Source organism: Gouania willdenowi, chromosome 9 (assembly GCF_900634775.1).
Source record: "Gouania willdenowi chromosome 9, fGouWil2.1, whole genome shotgun sequence".
Lineage (NCBI taxonomy): Eukaryota > Metazoa > Chordata > Actinopteri > Blenniiformes > Gobiesocidae > Gouania > Gouania willdenowi.
In genome coordinates this window covers 5,705,656-5,724,128 of record NC_041052.1, presented here as the reverse complement: position 1 = coordinate 5,724,128, position 18,473 = coordinate 5,705,656, and the positions used below count along the sequence as shown (strand labels likewise).

Below are 18,473 nucleotides of genomic sequence, written 5' to 3'. Positions count from 1 at the left end.
TGGTTTTGAACTGGAGTGTATTTTGTTGTCGATTCAGATATTTTTCCCTTATTTTTTGTACATTTTTAGTGGTTTTTCGAGCAAATGTATGTATTTTTGTGTAATATGAGTCTTTTTGTTGTTGTTTTCTATATTTTTCTCTTATTTTTGGTGAATTTGCAGTGGTTTTGAGAGTTTTGTAGCTAATTTATTGTAATTTCAGTTTTTAGTCTTTTGTACATTTGTTTTGAGGTAGATTTCTGTGTTTTGCATTTTTTTCTGTAATTTTGGACTCAATTTGTGCGTTTAATAAAGTAAGTAATACACAAATTTACTACAAAAAATAAACTAAAATGACATTTCTGAGAATGCGGGAAAGATGTACATTATTAACCCTGTTATACTTGTACTCTGTTGTTTTATTTTAATAGTTTTTACACTGTTTTCTTATTGAAACGCTTTGATTTCTTTTTAAATGCGTTTTATAAATTATGAATTTAATCATTTCTAAATGTGTAATTCCCAATCCTAAAAAAATGGTGTCTAAGAAAAACAGACTAAAGATGAATTATCTGATCATATCTGAACTATTTAAACTGTATTTATAGTGAAACAAGTGTGTGTGTGTGTGTGTGTGTGTGTGTGTGTAACAGCAGCAGAGTTCATCTGAGGCTCTACACTGTGATCCTGATGTTTTCGTCTGTATTTCTGTCACATTTGCAGCTGCTGCCAGATGTGTCTGCCTCTCAGATTAAAATAGATTAAAGTGTTCCTCTGTGAACCACACGGAGCACGTGATGGAGGGTCTGACACTTTGTCTGCGTTCAACGACCACAAACTCCAGTGTCTGTTCCGACATCTCGCATTATTAAAGAATGTTACGATGTAATCAAACGGGTGGCGTCTTTTCTTCGCCCCAGACTCCGACATGAGGACTATATACGCTCCAATGATCCACATTAAAATTATATATTTATTTTGCAAAGCAAAATAAATGCTGATTTAATCAGATATTGTTTTTTAGTTTAGTTTATTATTATTTTTTCAAAATATGGTATCAATTTCATATCTTATCGGATTTGTGAACTTGGTGTATCGTCCCAACTCTATAATTTACTATTCAGAGTAACTGTGATGTCAGTAGCAGGGTTCCACCTGGTGGCGGTTTATTGTTACTGCAGTGAGGCACAAGGGAGAATTAAAGTGTCATTGTTTTTGTAAAAACAAGAAATCTACATTTAGTTTTTACAATTTATACCCATCCATCCATTTTCAAACCCACTTGCTCCTGTCTCACAGGGGTCTGCCGGTGCCAATCTCCAGCTCTCATTGGGCGCTGGTACACCCTGGACAGGGCACCAGTCCATCGAAGGGCAACACTCACTCTCATTCACTCCAATGGGCTATTTTTAGAGACCCCAATCAACCTTATAGTCATGGACTTAGGTGTCCACCCCGGGGCTTGAACCCAGAACCTTCAGGCTGTGAGGCGGACGTGCTAAATTATCTTACCAAATTATCTTTTAATAAAGATAACGGGGTCTTTTAACACAGGGGTTTTCAACTATGGGGATCGCCTTCAAGAAACTAAGAAAAAAATTAGTTTAAACTGGCAAATAATGGGCATGACAAATGATGAATGTGAATTTTTTTTAAAAATAAGCATGAAATATGGTGAAAAGAGGCATAAAGTGACAATAATGGGTCAATATATGTGACATTAGGTGGAAAAAGTGGTAGAAAGGGTTTATAAGTGCTGAAAATATCTTAAAAGTGGAAAAAATGTGCAGAAAAGGTTTTGAAATTTGATGGAGACGTGGCAGAAATGGGAGTAATGTAGAAAAAATACATTAAAAGCAAAAATATGGCAAGAAAAAGTGATGAAAATGTTAAAATATGGGAAGTTTGGTGTAGTTAACTTACCATTTTTCAACACATTACTCTTATTTTTCCATCACATTTCAATGGCTTACCTGATTTTTTTCTTCCCTTTCAACACTTAATTTTCCCACCTAATGTTGCACTTATAACCTCTTTTCACCATATTTTATGCTTGTTTTCGCCAATTTAACCACATTCAGTTTGTCACGCCCATTATTTGCCAGTTTTTACAAATTGTTTCTGCCTTACTTTAATTACATTTCCACCCCTCCCCCCCATTTCTGTCAAATTATAAATGACTTATTGGGGGGGGTCGTGGGCTGAAAAGGTTGAGAACCACTGCTTTAACAGACTTTTACACAACGATAAACAGAAAAACACAATTCTACAAATTAAGTCATGTCACAAAACTCACATATTGACTGTCATTCAGACTGATCTGTGTGTTTATGTGAAAACCAGTGACACTTCAATCAGGACAAGAGCTGAGATAAGAAATGTTTTATTTTTTTTCTCCACTGAATACAAAAACATGTGGGTTTGACGGACGGCGTGACGCCACACAAAGTATTTACAAAGGTGTTTATCTACAAACGGACAGGATTCTGGAATCTTCTTCCTCACAAAGAGCAGAAACAGAGAGAGAGAGAGAGAATAAAGATGAGGACAGCCACTGGTTTTCTTCCACAGCATCTCTTCAGTCCATCGTTTACGCATAAGTTAGAACTTTATGAGGATTCCTCGTCGATCTTTGGAGCCAGGTAGTATTTAACGTGTCCCATGTCAGCGATCTTATATTCCACCACTGTGAACGCACAGAATAAGTCAGCGACGAGTTAAACACACTCTGAACACGTCAGTGAACCAACACTCACCCAGTGGGATGTCTGCAGACATGCTGAGAGTGACCGTCTTTGACAGAGGCGTGGCCTTGGTGAAGAAGTTTAGATAGTTGAGAGCAAAGATCAACTGTACGGGTTCATTCATCTCAATGGTAACCTGGAAAAAAATTAAAATAAAAGACGTCAGAAAACATTTCCAGGGTGAAAAAGTTAATAAAAAACAGCAATTTATTTTCCCTTTTAATTTGAAATCGGAATGACTCGTATGTAACTTTTGTAGGAATGTAATGATTCACTCAGATGATTTATTTTACAAAATGGGACTGTAGACAAATGACTGAAAAATATTCCTTTTTTTTGGGGGGGGGGGGAACTAGGAAATACTGTACTATTTTCCTTTATTTTTCATTGTCAAAAGAATCCCTTGATAAACAATGCAATTTAACTAAAAATAAATCTTGAATGAAATAAATAAAGGAATAATACAAATGAAGAAGAAGCCTAATAATTTACATTCTGGTTCTATAGTAAACAATGCAAAACTGCATAACAGTTCTTTTCTGTTTAAAAGTGCAACTGAAAATGTATTTTGTGCCTTAACAATTGGACTTTCAGTCTGCACTGTTTTAAATCAGATATTTGTTTGGACCAACAGAGGGCGCTGGTAATCAAGTGGTCAGTTGGCATGCAGCTATTCTAGGAGTGAAGAAGAGATGCTATGTGCGAGCATAGCATCCTGTTGTTTAGGTCGTTTGATGCATATAAAATGTAAATTAATAACATTTATTGAATAACTCACAGCTTCCTCCTCCTTGTCTACGCTGCTGGTCTGAGACAGTTTAATGTTTCCTGTTCCCAGTTCTCCCGACGCAGAGAACTTTACTCCATCTTTGGCGCAGGAGATCATGACGGCGTCGCCGATCTGAGACAAATCACGGCAAATACGAGCAAACTCCCCAGACGGCATCTTCACCACACAGCTGTACTCCTGCTCCTGTGGGACAGACGGTGGGGGGGAGGGGTTAAAATCAGGAAACATTCATAGGAAGAAGAAGCAGAACAAAGTTCTTACAGGAATGCCAAGCTGCTCCACATCCAAATCCATCAGCTTCATCTCATAGTCAGACACTTTCTCCTGATCTGTAGCAAATAAGGATAAAAATTGTGTTTAAACCACAGCACAATACAACACATTAAATATTACAGAATAATTAATATTAATGCTCACTCAGAGTTTCAAACACAAGGGCGAGTGTGTCGGCGTTATCTTCTGCTCTGAGGGTGATGATGTCCTCGTTCCCTGCACACTTCAGGATTTTGGACATGCTGTAAAAAAACTAAACTTTATCAGCAAAACAATTCTAAAATCTAAACCAGGAAAAGTAATATAATAAAAACATATACAGTAGGAGGCAATATACACCTATTAAAATGGGTTGCAATGCATTATTAACTAAAAAAAGAAGAAAAATCTAAATTTGTTTACTATTGTAAAAGCAAGATAGTATAATATACAAAGTAATTTTACTATTTAAATTGCTCAAACTGCAACAAATTCATTAAATTGGGGGGGAAAAAATCATATTAAAAATATCAATCATTAATTACAGATTTCAATAATGTAGTCAATTTATCAATTTAATACCAAAAACAGATTTAGCTTTGAATTTAGCTTTAAATGTTGAACTGTAACTGTTAAACATGATCCCTCGGGGTCAGAAATACAGTTTAAAAATATAAATATGTTATTAATATTAACATAATCTCGTAATCATCGTTTTAATAATGACAACGACCATTATCAAGTAAAAAACCTCAAAACTGAATATTTTTCCCGGGTTATACAATTAATGGTGTCCGAGTTTGGCGGCAAATCTATATAAAGGAGGTGACGCAGTAACCGGAAGTCAAAATTCCCGGGTTTGAGTTTCCCGCCTACTTCTATACAGGCTGTTTGGCGCCGAAATGACAGCTATACGTCATCAGTCATTAAGCGACGATACTTAATACAGAATAAATGAACTTATAAAGTCATTGTGTGTTTATTAAATGTAGCAGTTTAGATGTAGGGCGGAGTTTCTGAGTGAATGTGACTCAGCTATAATCAGACATGCCCGGACATTTGTCCAACATGGCCACCATCTTTTCAGTGGGACACAAACTTTAGAAACACAGCTAAAGTCTAAGTCACAGACACATTGTTAAGCGTTAACTACTATTATAAGGAGTTTATAATGAGTTTTATGTCAGTGTAATGACGTCATGTGCCGCTGCTCACCTGCTCAGATTGACTCCCATGGCCAGGTTTCTGTCGCAGCGGTAGGAGTCGAACCCATCGTGTCTGAGTGTGAGCTGGACCAGGGAGACGTGGGATGAGTCCATGCTCTGCAGGGAGATCCCAGACGAGCTCACGTCCCAGCAGGCCTCTGTGATCAGGTCCTTCAAAGCCTCCAGAACCTTCTTCAGGATGGAACCCTGCACCAAGCGAGCCTCAAACATGGCGGATGTTTATGTGGAGTTTAGAGAATGAAGAAGAAGAAGAAAGAGCGGAGACACACTATGGTTCTATCTCTGTGTGTGTGTGTGTGTGAGCTCAGCCTGGTGCGGACGACTCACTCTCAAACAAAACCGCGTATGAACAGGAAGCGCGCGCTAACTTCAGTATTTAATAGTTCTGCATCATTGCGTCACTTCCGTCTCAGTGCGCAGACGCATTGAGCAGTGCCCAATCCTTACCAGGCATCTACAATATACAGCTGACGTAACAACATGTATATATGTATATTCACATCACATGTACATTAAAAGTGCAGACTGTTTATGTAACATTTCTAGTTTATGTAACATTTCTAATTCTTCCTAAATAGCAGGGTATAGATATAGATGCGTTTCGCGCATGCGTTGAAAGGATCCGAAAGGATTGGGTACTCCATTGGAGCTGACGTGATTACGCGGCGCCATCTTGCTTGGGTCTTGAACTGCTTTTATTGAATTGTGTACAGTTTGACTAAAACTAAATTGGATTTAGTTTTAGTCAAAGTCTGATTGGGTTTCGTTCTATGCAATTAAATTATAGTTTAATATAGTTTTCGTTTGCACGTTTTTTGTTGTTGTAATTATTAGTCACTGTCTTGTTCAGGGTTTTTCAACCTCGGGGTCGTGACCCCAGGTGGAGTCGCCTGGAATTAAAATGGGGTCGCCTGAAATGTCTAGTAATTGTCAAAAAATTTACATTGTATTTTGGAATTTTAATATTTCTCAAATTAACACATCACTCACACACACACTAAATATCAAACAACTGTATTCAATACTTAAACTTTCTCAAATATAAATCTAGTTAAATGAAATTGCAGTTTATAAATACTTTGCGTACTAACCCTGGCTACTGTGTATTTGTTGGTTGGTAACCACTGGTCTAGTTATTGTCACATGAATGTTGTCAAAGAAAACTATGGTGTAGATCCTGGATTCCAGCTGTGCTGAGAAATGTTACACTAATCAGTACATGAAGCGTTCTTGCCCCTAGGGGGAGCTGTTACCCTACAACACAGCACTCATCTCATTTTACTGTTGTTTTTCCTTATTCGCAAAATAAACGCACCACAAAACAGTTACATTATTTACATATATTAACTATTAGAATATTTTACAAACGCCGTATGCTCAGTTCAAATCAAAATATCACACTATATTTTATTTTGAATAAAAAAGACATTATTTACAAAAATAATTCTGTTTTGTTTTTTTTAAACTGGGTCAACATTAGTCTCATGCTTGTCAGACAGTTAGTCTGTCAAATTGGCAGTTCTTTGAATATACTGAATTTCTTGTAAAATACCAGATTCCTGTAACTGTAGCGCAGAGAACTGTGTTCTCTAGTGGTAAGTTTGTGTGTTTTTGTTTCCCTTTTATCTGTCATGACTCATTGTGTGTTTTTAAGAATCATTTTGTATATTTTTGTCGTTGTCTTCAGTTTTTTCTCGAGTTATTTGTATATTTTCAGCGCATTTCTGTTGTCTTTCTGGGTTTGTTTTTCTGTAATTGTGTTCTTTGTGTCATCTCTTTTGTCATTTGTTAAATTTTATTTTCTTTTTTATGCATTTCTTTGTAATTTAATGTTGTTCTGTAAATCCATGCTTTTACTTTGGGGGCCTGAAAAAAATGAGACCATGGCCTGCATGTGGCCCTCGGACCTCGAGTTGCACACATCTGTCCTAGATTGTTTATCATCATGATTATGTTTGTTATTCGTTAAGGTCAAGGCTTTTTATTGGGAGGTGTGGTGCATATTTGAATGCACACCAGTACAGTGGGCGTGTTTACTGGTATTCTGTCTCTTTTTTATTTGTGTGTCTGTTGATATAATTACACACTTATTTGTTTGTGTTGGTAGAACACTCAACACTTCTTTTTAATCACGTAACGTCAATAAAATATCACAATAAAACATGAACCAACCCTGCTCTGATTTAGAAACTTTTCATGCTCCCGTTTGTCAAAGTGAAAATCCATCTAAAAAAATAATACCCCATAAACACGTCTATTATTACGTATAAGGTTTTTCAGGAAATTAAAAAAAAAAAAATCCTGAAAAACCTTGTCTAAATAAACTAAGTCTCTATTACTATTGAAAAAGTAAGACAAGATAAATCTTTTTTTATTAAAAAAAAAAAAAAAAAAAAAAAAGTGACTCGATATGATAGCTTTTAGCTTCTTTTATTGCCCCATTAATAAACATTGTGTTGTAAACACATCCCAGCTGTTACACACATCAGTAAAAATATATCAAACCCCTGAGAAGGTTTTTTCAGGCCACAGACGTCCACGTGATGTTTGATCTAAATTTGAGGAAAGATGAAAAAATACCCAAATATAGAGAGAGAGAGAGCAGTAAATAGTTACAGGTGAGGAGCAACATCTGGTTTTGTGACGTTACTCATTTAAAGACTGTCAGACAGGATGTAGTTGCAGGCCATGGCCACAATGGGAGCTCCGGTCGGGACCCCGGGGAACGGACCACTGGAGCCAGCGATGTCGATGTGGGAATATGGCAGAGGTTTGTTGGAATCCACACCGTGCTGCAGGAAAAACACAACAAAGCCGAATGAATGCCTTGCATTCAGTACATTGGAATATACAGTACATACAAATATGTATATAAATATATAGAAATACATATATGAACAGTAGATATGGTGATGACAAGGAACTAATAAGGAAACAAATGGAAAAAAAGAAGTAAAATATATAATTATAATAATAATGATTATAACTGATTGGCAGGGTTGGAGTCAATTATAATTATAACCGTGTCATTGACAATGAATTACAATTATGGCATAATTATAATTGTAACCGTAATTGAAAACACCTGTTGCTGTTGTAATCATAATGTAATTGTAATTGAGTTCAGATAATTGACTTTGTTTTTGTAATTGACATGAAAATTCTACTAAAACTATGAAAAAAATATGAATGTAAATTTCTCAAATAAACCAAACTAAATAGTTTGGTTAAATAGCAGCAACTTGTCCCAACCTTGTCCAGCCCTGAGGTCATGATGAGGAAGGCTGAGGGACTCTGGTGTCCTCTGGGCGTGGCCGAGGACGGCAGGTTGTTGCACTGCAGGATGTCCTCGTACTCAGACTTTCCTTTGTGGAACTCGTAATCCTCCCGTCTGATGGTGGACACCTCGAACACGTCGCCCAGAACCTCCCCGGCTGCAGGAGGAGAAGAAGCAGAAGATTGGTGAGTTTTAGAAAAGCGTCATCGTTATGAAACAGAAAGGAACACATCACTCATCAATGAAATATTTGTGCTTGACAAACAAAAGAGTGATGAGAGATAAAGTTGTCCTTTGGTTTCACTGTGACTGAGTTCAACTGGTTTTGCTTCTGTGTTGCAAGTTAAAGATGCTGCAAACCAAGACATAGTGTAGGCCTCATTGATCAATAAATCAAAAATCATTTATAAATTTATAAAAAAAAAAATGTAAAAGGTTAAAATTAGTGCTCGGAAGTGTTTTTTTTTTTTTTTTTTTTTTTTTTAAATCTCCACCAAAAACACTAATTGTTGCCATTTTCAGAAAAGTTTGGCACTTTGCATTGTGGGATGTGGAGTCCAGTAGATTGATGCATTGAATAATTTCCAGCAAATTTATTTAGTTTTCTTTTTGAATCATACATTTATTCAGGCAACAATGAAGGGAGCAGTGTTGGGGTTCGATGACTTGCTCACGGGCACCTCGGCAGTGCTTGAGGGGTACCCTGGCACCTCTCCAGCTACCAGAACAACTTCCTTTTTTTTTTTTGGTTTGCCGCTCTTTTACTTTGACCTCCTGACATGTTTAAACTGTCAATTGTCAGTCTTCTTCTTCTTCAGTTGATTGAAGGATTTTGAAGTTTAACATTAAAAACGACTGCAATCCTGTGATATAAGCACTGGGGACACTGTGAACCCCTGCAAATATGGTTGACTTTCATTCACACAATGATACGTGTCTCTCTTATTTTTACCTTCTCCTGCGGGACAAATCGGATGTTCCAAAGGGCCAGATTTGGGCCACGGGTCATCCGTTTGACACTTGTGGTATATACTCATTGAGTTGTAGTGTATTTCATACACAGCCCGTCTTTATCTGATAAAAACTTTATTCTGCTTTAACGCAGTAACAAAACACGACACACTGAAAGGGTTTATACGACGCTCAGAATATCTTTTTAAAATGATTGATACTATTGATATTTTAGCTTCATACCTTTCTGCATCTTTGCAGCGTTCTTATTACGGTGAGCAGGTCCGTTATCCATGATGATCTACAAAGAAAAGAAAGTGAGGAACAGACAATGCAGTGAGTCTCATCATCATCATCATCATCATCATCATCATCAGAACTCACTGAGTAGTTTGGTCCCATGGCTCTGATGGCGTGGCCGGTCAGAGTGGCGATGGTGAAAAGCTCAGGGTTAATTTCGTTCTCGGCCTGTAGAAACACAGCAGAAGTCACCTTAAAGCAGTGGTTCTCAAAGTGTGGGGCGCGTCCCCCATGGTGGGGAATAGAGGTACCGTATGACAGGCAGGACACATCATGCTAAATGCCTTTCTGTGATCAATAACACTAAACAAAACAACCATACACAAAGAAAGTAAGAATGAGAAGCTGAAAAAATCCAAAAGTATTAAATTATTAGACTGCATTAGATACAGTATGTGACTGGGGAAAAAATGTTACATGGAACTAAAGTACAAAAAAAAAAATGAGTAAAATTAATTTCCTTTTTTGTTTTCTTAAGCTTTTTGCAGCAGATTGCAAACATTTTTCCTTTATTTGCTGTATTTTTGAATTATTAACTATAAGTCATTAACCAACACTTTTAAATGTGGTTTTCATGCAGGTGATTGGTTTAATTTAGTTTTTGAGTTTTAATTTATTCATGAAATATGTTACTTGCAATATGAAACATGATGCTACTGGTTCCCTACTAGTGTATTTCAGACGTGCACTGAATTTCCTTTTTTTGTTTTAATTACTGTATAAATTTTTTTGTCACACATTACAAACAACAATTCTTCATTTCCTGTATTTTTGATTGCTGCACTTTTACAAGTGTTTTTATGCAGGCAATTAGTTTAATTTAGTTTTTGATTCATTATGAAATATGATGTTACTTGTTTCGTTAGTTGATTGAATTTGAAAATGTGTTATTTGTCAGGATTATTTGGAGGGCAGCGGGTGTAGGCGGGGCTTAAAAGTTCACCTTTGTTCAAAATGGGGAACGTTTGAGAACCACAGCGCTGAAAAAGCAATATAATCAAGCTTTAAATGATCTTAAGAGACGTCAGCACCTTCTCCTTCATCTCACAGAGCAGGTCCACCATGGCCATGCGCCCCTCAGCGTCGGTGTTTCCCACTCTCACTCTGCGTCCGGCGCGGGAAATCACGATCTCATCGGCCACGTAACAATCTGAGGAAACACAGGAAGTGATGCGTCATGAAATCACACTGATGGAGCTCGTTTTAATGATGGCGCACGAACCTGAACCCACGCTGTTCCTCACCATGGCCATGGAGCCAATCACCTTCAGGTGTTTGGGCTTCAGTTTGGCAACAATCTACAGGAAACATCACAATCAACCCTCAATATGATTTGATTTCATTTTTATTTCAGACATGACAATTCATTACAACAGCAGTGTATTTACCAAAATGACATAATAATAATAATAAAAATAATAATAATAATACAAAAATAAACAAAACAAAGAGAACAAATGGTTCTAAAATTCTGCAAGTGCAGCCTATACTTGTTGGAAAAGGAGTATAAACTGATGATTCAACCCCTTGTAATATCTAATATTATACTTTAATTCTATACATTAATCTTTTTATAATAAACACCTATTTACACTATAAAAGGAGACATAATTCCTTGATGTATATCTACATAATTATACAATTCATGTAATCCACTATACATATATATTTTTGTCCCTTTTATTTATTTATTTTGTCCTTTTTTATTTTATTATTTTCATGCTATGAGAAGATACATTTTATGTATTTCAAATCAGACATTTTTTTATTTACACACACAAACTGTTCCACAACCTGGTACTGCTGACTGACACACACAGTCTGTTTTTTGTTGTCCATGCGCGCAGTGCCTGAAAGTAATTTAGTCTCTTACGTTAGAAGCCTCAGCCTTTTCAATAAATAGTTTCTGATTATTTTTGGGGGAAGTTTTTCTTGAAATCCTTTTTCACTTGTTTGAAAAGCTACAGTTTCTGCTAATGTACGTCATTTTGATTTAGTGAAGAACGGCTCGGTCCAAATATCCTGTGTTATGAACACAACGTATTGCTCGTTTTTTTTGTGATATCTGTTTATTATTCATGACTTTAGGATTGGGAGGGTTGGGGGGGGTCGAGGTTTTCACCTGAAAGAATCCCGCCACAGCAGCAGCTCCACATTTGTCACGATGCATCCCGGCCATGTGACCTCCAGCCTTGATGTCGGCTCCACCGGTGTCGTAGGTGATGCCCTATCGATGACAAACAGGAAGCAGAATAGAGTTGGTCATCAATCAATCAATCAATCAATCAATCATTGGTGATGAGCATTAAAGAAGCATCAGATTTATTTTTACTAAACCATCAGTGGAAAAACAAATGAACCCTAAAAACGTCCTGAGGCAGGAGGGAACAAGAAAAAGCCGATTGGTGAGTTTAGATAAGCATCATTGCTATGAAACACTGAGAATGAAACAGAAAGCATCGAAAAACACAATAGAATGTGATGAGAGATGAACATGTTTTTGGTTTCAGTATGACTGAGTTTAGTTTATCTTCTGTTAAACTTTTTCACATCATACTAACTTACAACTTATACCAAGTCTGACATCAAAATGTAGTGTATTTACATTAGATAGTATGAAAAGATTATGTGAGAAACACCCAATTGTTTACTATATCTGGATATTTTAAGTATGCACGGTGGGCACACTATTCATACTCAACCGCCCCATGATGCATTGCGAGTGGAATGTAAAATGGTCCTGGGACCGGTGTCACGGTCTGAGTTGACATCGGCCTGAGTTCGGTTATGAGCATGCGCACTACTGGAAAATGAATTTATGCTACTTCTGCTTAGCTTTTTTCTACTTAAAAAAATTAATTCCAAAGCTAAGGTTCAAAGCTAATGTTATTTGCACCACCAACAATTAACACAACACCTAATGAGAGAAAAATTATAAAAACACCAAAATGAATAGATGTCTCCAAAATCACAAAATGACCACAAATTTACACTAATTGGCTCATAACACAAAAAATAAGAGAAAAATACAATAAATGACCTCAAAAACATACAAAATTAAGAGGATAAAAAAATACACAAAAAGAAACAACACAATATGACGCCAAAAACACATGAAATGACAACACAAACCTATTGTTCTTCCCTGTATTAATGCTCAGATTGGTTATTATTCTAAATGCTAACATGGATGTTGATAATGTGACCCCCGGATCAGAAAATCTAATATTTGTGGCCCCCGTTGTGATAACAGTTGCCCACCTCTGGTCTAGTGTAACCCTGATGTGTGTATCCGATAAAGGACGGAGGACTGGTCTCACCTTTCCCACAAGCATCAGAGTCGTCTGGATGGGACCTTCTCCACAGTACTGAAGCTTGAGGACTCGGCCCTGGTGACGAGGAACACCTGAGGAAGAACAGGAGCTAAACTCAGCAGCAGTTATTAAAAACCTGAGCGTTATTGACAGATGATGACGAGAACGTGCTCTTACTGCTGGCACAGCGGTTGACTGCAGCCAGGCAGGGATACTCCTTCTCCAGAGTTTTCAGGTCACTCACCACCTCCACCTGCACGGAGGAAAACATCAGCTGGGATTTAAGTGGAGAACGAGGGACAAACCAAAACTCACACCAGGGTTGAGATCAATTACATTTTTAAAAAACAATAAACACACCATAGACACCAGCATCACTACTAATATAATGGAAAATGAAATACTGTCTTTTGTTGAATATTTTATACCATGCATTTTTATACTGATTAAAAATTTTATTCAGACAGACTTTTACTGTACCTTATGTTGTTTTTATGATAACTGTGTTTGTTTAGCTTGAATCCTTGAAGTGTACGGTACTTGTATGTTGTTGGAAGGGACATGTGCAATTTTATTGTACTTTGTGCAATGACATTAAAATGATTCAATTCTATCGTAAATTACAATAACGTCTTCAACTATCTATGTTCAATTACCGGAACAACTTTCAATTAAAATTACAATTATAATTTCTCCTTAAAGTCAATTACAATTACGTTCTCAGTTATTAAAGTTCACTTTTTACAATTAATCACAATTACTGAGCCTTTAATAAATAATCCCATAAAATGTAACCATGCTCTTGTGTTAGCTTTCTGTTAGCATCTTTTATGCTAACAGGTCAGTTTTGACCCATGTCTTTAAACAGCTGTAAAATACACAAAAAAATATTATACATCATCCAATTTGTTAATCATCTCTTGGTTATCTTGTTAGGCTTCTTAATCAATGAAAATATTGGTATTAATATTTTTGGTGAGGGCGTCTGAGCCCATTTTCTGTCAGTATACAGCTCTCAATTTCAATTATTATTATTTTTTAAATATTAAAATGATACTCGAGAGAACTGACAGGTAGTGAAAAAAGTTGATATGAAACATATTTGAATAATTGTTAAATAAATATGTGTAATGTGTTGAACTGTAACATATTTCCCCAGGTTTGCCTTTAATTGAATTATAAATAGAATACAAGTAAAATAGAATTTCCAATTACAATTACAAAGTCAATTATCTGAACAAAATTACAATTTGATTATGATTACAAAAGCAGCACATTTTTTTTTCCAATTCCAATCCAATTATTATTCCGTAATTAATGATCAATTATGCGATTCCAATCATCTCCGTCTGAAACGTTGTGATTTACCGTGACGGGGCTGTCCTTGAAGAGTTCTGCAACGTAGTCGGCCACACGAGGAGCAGCCATACGTTCAGGATCAGAGCCGCCGATATCACGGCACGCCAGTCTGAGGATGAACAGGTCAACTGGAGATCAGGTGCACAGCAAAAAAAAAAGACGAAACATGCTGAAGGAATACTCTGCGATCGCATCACCTCCCACTCTCCAGAGCGTTGGCTACCTCCACCAGCCTCCGTCCCTCAGCCTCCTGAGCCGTCCACAGGCCCAGAACGCACACCTTCAGCTCATTGGCCTTTCCCTTCCACTCTCTCACTTCAATGGGCTTTTGGGGCGTGAAAAGAGATGAAGAAGAAGACGACGACGTACTGTTATTAATGTCAGCATTCTCACCAGTATATCCAGTTTTCAATTTTGGCGATATAGAAAATTACGATATCGCCTATATCGATATATACATATATTTTTTTCTAGAACTTATTTTTTATTTTCAAAGTAAACAACTGGTACATTTTCAAACACAATTTTCTAACTTATTACATTCTCTGAAATTCTTACATCTGTATCCATATTGCGTTGTGATTGACAGATATACATTACTTTAGCAAAGTGATGTTATTCATAGAGTCACACACAAGAGGATAGACCAAAAAAAAAAGAACCAGATATGTGAGATTGACAAGATTGGTTTGTAGTGAGTGGATTAATATGTGGGTGGGTGGGTTCAGATAATTTTATAGCACGATTATGGCCTCAGCAGATTTCCAGATATACTGTATATATATTCTATAGCTTATTTTGTATTTAAATACTTGTTTAGGAGTACCTGGTTTGGTTACTTCTCCGAACAGCTTGAAAAGCACAGTTAGATGGATCACTGAGTGCATCCTATCCCACACCTTCCTCTAAACAAGCCACACTACAGAACTCACTCACACGTGCTGTCCCTTAGAGGAGAAAAAGCTAAAAGTGACAAATATTGTGCAGCTGTTTGTTAATAAATGAACGACCTGTGTGGCATTTTGTATCAGCAGATTTAACCCAGAATAGTTTTTCTGGTCAGACTTTATTTGAATTAAAAATATCGAGATTTATTTTGTATATCGCCATTTTGAAAAAAAAATATCGAGATGAGTTTTGGTCCATATCACCCAGCCCTATAGTAGGGGTGTCGGGGGGGCATACCCTCTGCAAAATCTAGAAATCTATAACTCTCTGAAACACTATTTCCTGCAATTTGAGGACAACATTATGTAAAGTAAAGCTTTTTGGTTTTTGTTCCAGCGTTACTTTAAAACCATGTTGTTTTTTCAAACTGAAATGAGGTTTTATATTATTATATGTGGGAACCGCAGTAATATTGGGAATGTTATGGACATATTTTTCATTGTTTTATTGCCCCCTACGCTAGTTAAAACACAGCGTAGGGGGCAACATCACAGCGGTGGAACCCCCTACGCTCAACAGCGCTGGCGAGGACCCTGAATATCATGTTTGTCTGTTAGAATCTGGGCCTGTGTTCAAGCATTTCAGTTGGAGATGAGCATGGCATGCACTTAGGCATGATAATGTTCCTTTGAGCTGGTCACACATTTTTTAAGGTGTGCCAGAATGTTTTTTTGGGTTCACATCCAAAATTCTTAACGTCAACTCGAAACTGAAAGATTTTTCGATAATTTCGGTTTTGTTTTTCTCACCATGTAGAGAGCATGAAGAGCCCCGAGTGCAGCTGCCAGGGTGCTGTTGTTGTAGTCTTTGTGTGGGGGACACAACAGCAAGGGCCGCTGCATGCCAGCCTTCAGGGCCCTGAAAAAAACACAGAATAATGATAATAATAATAATAATAATGATAATAATAATAATAATAATATCAGGAGGTCACGCTGCAGTTTTCAGCTGCCATCCACTGACCGTTTGATGCCTTTTTCTGCTGCGTCGCTGAAACGTCTGATGTCATCATAGTCGCGGTTGACCGGACCAGTGGATGCAAACACCAGACGGTTACCAGGGAGACCAGGGACCTTCAGGACCACCACCTCCTCCCCGAGGACTTGGTCCACCTAGAGCAGAAGTTATTACACATGAAGCTTTATTTTATTAATTTATTTTATCTAGCATTTTATTTCAAACTAAATTTAATTAAAAAAAAAAACAACAAAAATCAGAGAAAAGTTTATTTATTTTTCATCTTTTTATTAATTGTATTTATTTACCCGTATTTTAGTTGGAATTTGAATTTCAAACAAAAACTGTAAAATGAAATAATAAAAAAACAGGAAATTAAATTAAAATAAATTATTTCACGATTTACCTGTATTTTATATTCCATTTTATTTCAAACAAAAATAAATAAATAAAAACAGGGAAATGTTAAGTCTTTTTAGTTACTTCCTTCCTACACATAATTAATGGATTTAATATATATTATGCACACATAAAACAATCCAGTGGACTGAAAATCAGTATATAATTATACCACAAATATCAACTTTATTAGAATAAATATAATACCAATTACTGATAAATAATTGTTATAAAACATATAAGTTTACTTCAAATAAAGATTTATACATACCTATTATTAACCAATGGATGTAATAAATAATACACAATAGTATAGATAATAACAATAATAATTAGTCACCCACATTACAATGGGTGCTGAGTCCCATAAAATAATATTTAAGGAACTCAACGATATCAAAAGAGAGTAAAAACCATCCCTCCAATCAAAGCCTCTCACAGCTTTTGATCTGTCATGTGATCAAAGCTAAAAATCAGCTGATCTCTTTGTGATGTGAGAGACTCACAGAGCCGTAGTCCTGCAGTGGTGCTTTCAGAACCTCCAGCTCAGAGGGAAGGTTCTCATGGCTCTGGGTGACCAAGACCAAACCATCGAAGCTGGTAGAAAACACACATTTAACCATTAGATGATGCAATCTGCACAAAACATGACCAGAGATATAAAGAGGAAGTGTTTTTTTTTTTCTTCTGCTGAGACTCACTTGTTGTTCTTCAGATCAGTGGTGAACTCGATGGGCTGGACGCTGCGCACAGGGAAAGAAATGACGTGTCAGCGACTAAACCTTCTCACATTCATCATGAGAGGTGATAAAAGAGTGGGTCAAAGCTCACAGACCTTTGATACATGAGGCTAGGACAAGCTAAACACGCACATTTCTTATCACATTCTTATAAATCAGGACAAGTTTGAGGTTAAATATTGATCTATTGCTGGAAAAGTGTTAAAAAATTATTCATCTGTGATTAACTTGTAGTCTCAGGATACTTTGAGGGTTGGAATGTGCACAGTTCTGCAATCCAGGATTAGTCATTATTTGATGAATAAAAGACAGCAGGAGGATGATGTCAAGTCAAACCATCTATTTAAAAAAAACAGTTTTCAATCTAAAACAATAAACCCGTTACTTTATACTGTGAACAATAGAATTATAATTACATCACGCGCTGTGCGTAATAAGCAAAGGCCCAGAGACTCGTTTTAAATCATTATAAATGTTTTAAAGGCACAGTAAAGTCATGTGCTGTGTGCAGGAAACTCACCTGGAACACATCTTGTCCTTCTCTTCTTCTGCAGAATGAAAGAAACAAGCAGCTCAGCGCAGATAGGAGTCTTTCCTGCACGGGTCACATGACCCACCCATTCAGCATTGTGCTGCGTTCAAAGACAATTAGGACTCGACATTTTTTGTTACATTTTAAACCTTATTAATTTTAGTATAATTAGAATCGCTTCAATATCTAACACTTTATATCATTTTTAGTGACAATTATACTGTAACAAAGCAATATGTTATCATAAAATGTCAAAAGATTGCGATAATTACTTGAAGGCCAAACAGCACCCGTAATTTCCTATTACACACAAAAGCGTAGGTAAAACTGCTGTTGGGAATTGTAGTTTTAGAGCGAAACTGATAACGAATTAAATTGTTCTTTCACGGACTTAATGGCAAAATTGGCACTTCGTAGTAGTGGTTTACATCAATAGCTATTAGCGAAAGCCTGGTTAACATGCTGTTGTTTTTTTTTTACTTTGCGACGGTGAATTCACGGACTACAAAATCTAACCGGAAGCGTGTCTCGTGAGTAGCAGCGGTGAGCGGATACAACTGTTGCTGGGAATTGTAGTTTAAATGTTAAACAAATTAGGACGGTTTTACGATTAAATAATGACAAAAATAAAAGTTATTGCTAATGGTTGAATAATACTACCTATTATCAAAATTCTGGTAATTAATTTATTTTGCGGCGGTAACT

The 18,473-nt window shown here is 36.6% G+C and overlaps 2 protein-coding genes across 2 annotated transcripts; both read right to left on the bottom strand.

Moving 5' to 3' along the window:
• Window positions 1-2,346: 2,346 nt before the first annotated feature.
• On the bottom strand, window positions 2,347-5,391 carry pcna (proliferating cell nuclear antigen). Its single transcript, XM_028457346.1, has 6 exons — window positions 4,981-5,391; window positions 3,931-4,028; window positions 3,775-3,842; window positions 3,502-3,696; window positions 2,736-2,859; window positions 2,347-2,665 (listed from the first exon to the last, which is right to left on the bottom strand). The coding sequence occupies exons 1-6, from the start codon at window positions 5,199-5,201 to the stop codon at window positions 2,589-2,591; spliced, it is 783 nt and encodes a 260-aa protein (XP_028313147.1). The 5' UTR covers window positions 5,202-5,391; the 3' UTR covers window positions 2,347-2,588.
• Window positions 5,392-7,405: 2,014 nt separating this feature from the next.
• Window positions 7,406-17,869, bottom strand: LOC114469628 (putative aminopeptidase W07G4.4). Its single transcript, XM_028457314.1, has 16 exons — window positions 17,757-17,869; window positions 17,198-17,239; window positions 17,003-17,093; window positions 16,104-16,252; window positions 15,890-15,998; window positions 14,390-14,517; window positions 14,202-14,301; window positions 13,011-13,086; window positions 12,840-12,925; window positions 11,642-11,746; window positions 10,742-10,817; window positions 10,551-10,669; window positions 9,604-9,687; window positions 9,463-9,520; window positions 8,244-8,425; window positions 7,406-7,783 (listed from the first exon to the last, which is right to left on the bottom strand). The coding sequence occupies exons 1-16, from the start codon at window positions 17,765-17,767 to the stop codon at window positions 7,646-7,648; spliced, it is 1,554 nt and encodes a 517-aa protein (XP_028313115.1). The 5' UTR covers window positions 17,768-17,869; the 3' UTR covers window positions 7,406-7,645.
• Between the last annotated feature and the right edge of the window lie 604 nt (window positions 17,870-18,473).

Coding starts and splice junctions, on each gene's coding strand:
- pcna (XM_028457346.1), bottom strand. CDS start 5,201: ATGTTTGAGGCTCGCTTGGTGCAGGGTTCCATCCTGAAGAAGGTTCTG. Junction 4,029..4,980: donor ATGGGAGTCAATCTGAGCAG/GTGAGCAGCGGC, acceptor GTTTTTTTACAG/CATGTCCAAAATCCTGAAGT. Junction 3,697..3,774: donor TGGAGCAGCTTGGCATTCCT/GTAAGAACTTTG, acceptor TCTGTCCCACAG/GAGCAGGAGTACAGCTGTGT.
- LOC114469628 (XM_028457314.1), bottom strand. Junction 15,999..16,103: donor GCAGAAAAAGGCATCAAACG/GTCAGTGGATGG, acceptor TGTTTTTTTCAG/GGCCCTGAAGGCTGGCATGC. Junction 13,087..14,201: donor TCAAGGACAGCCCCGTCACG/GTAAATCACAAC, acceptor TCCTCCGTGCAG/GTGGAGGTGGTGAGTGACCT.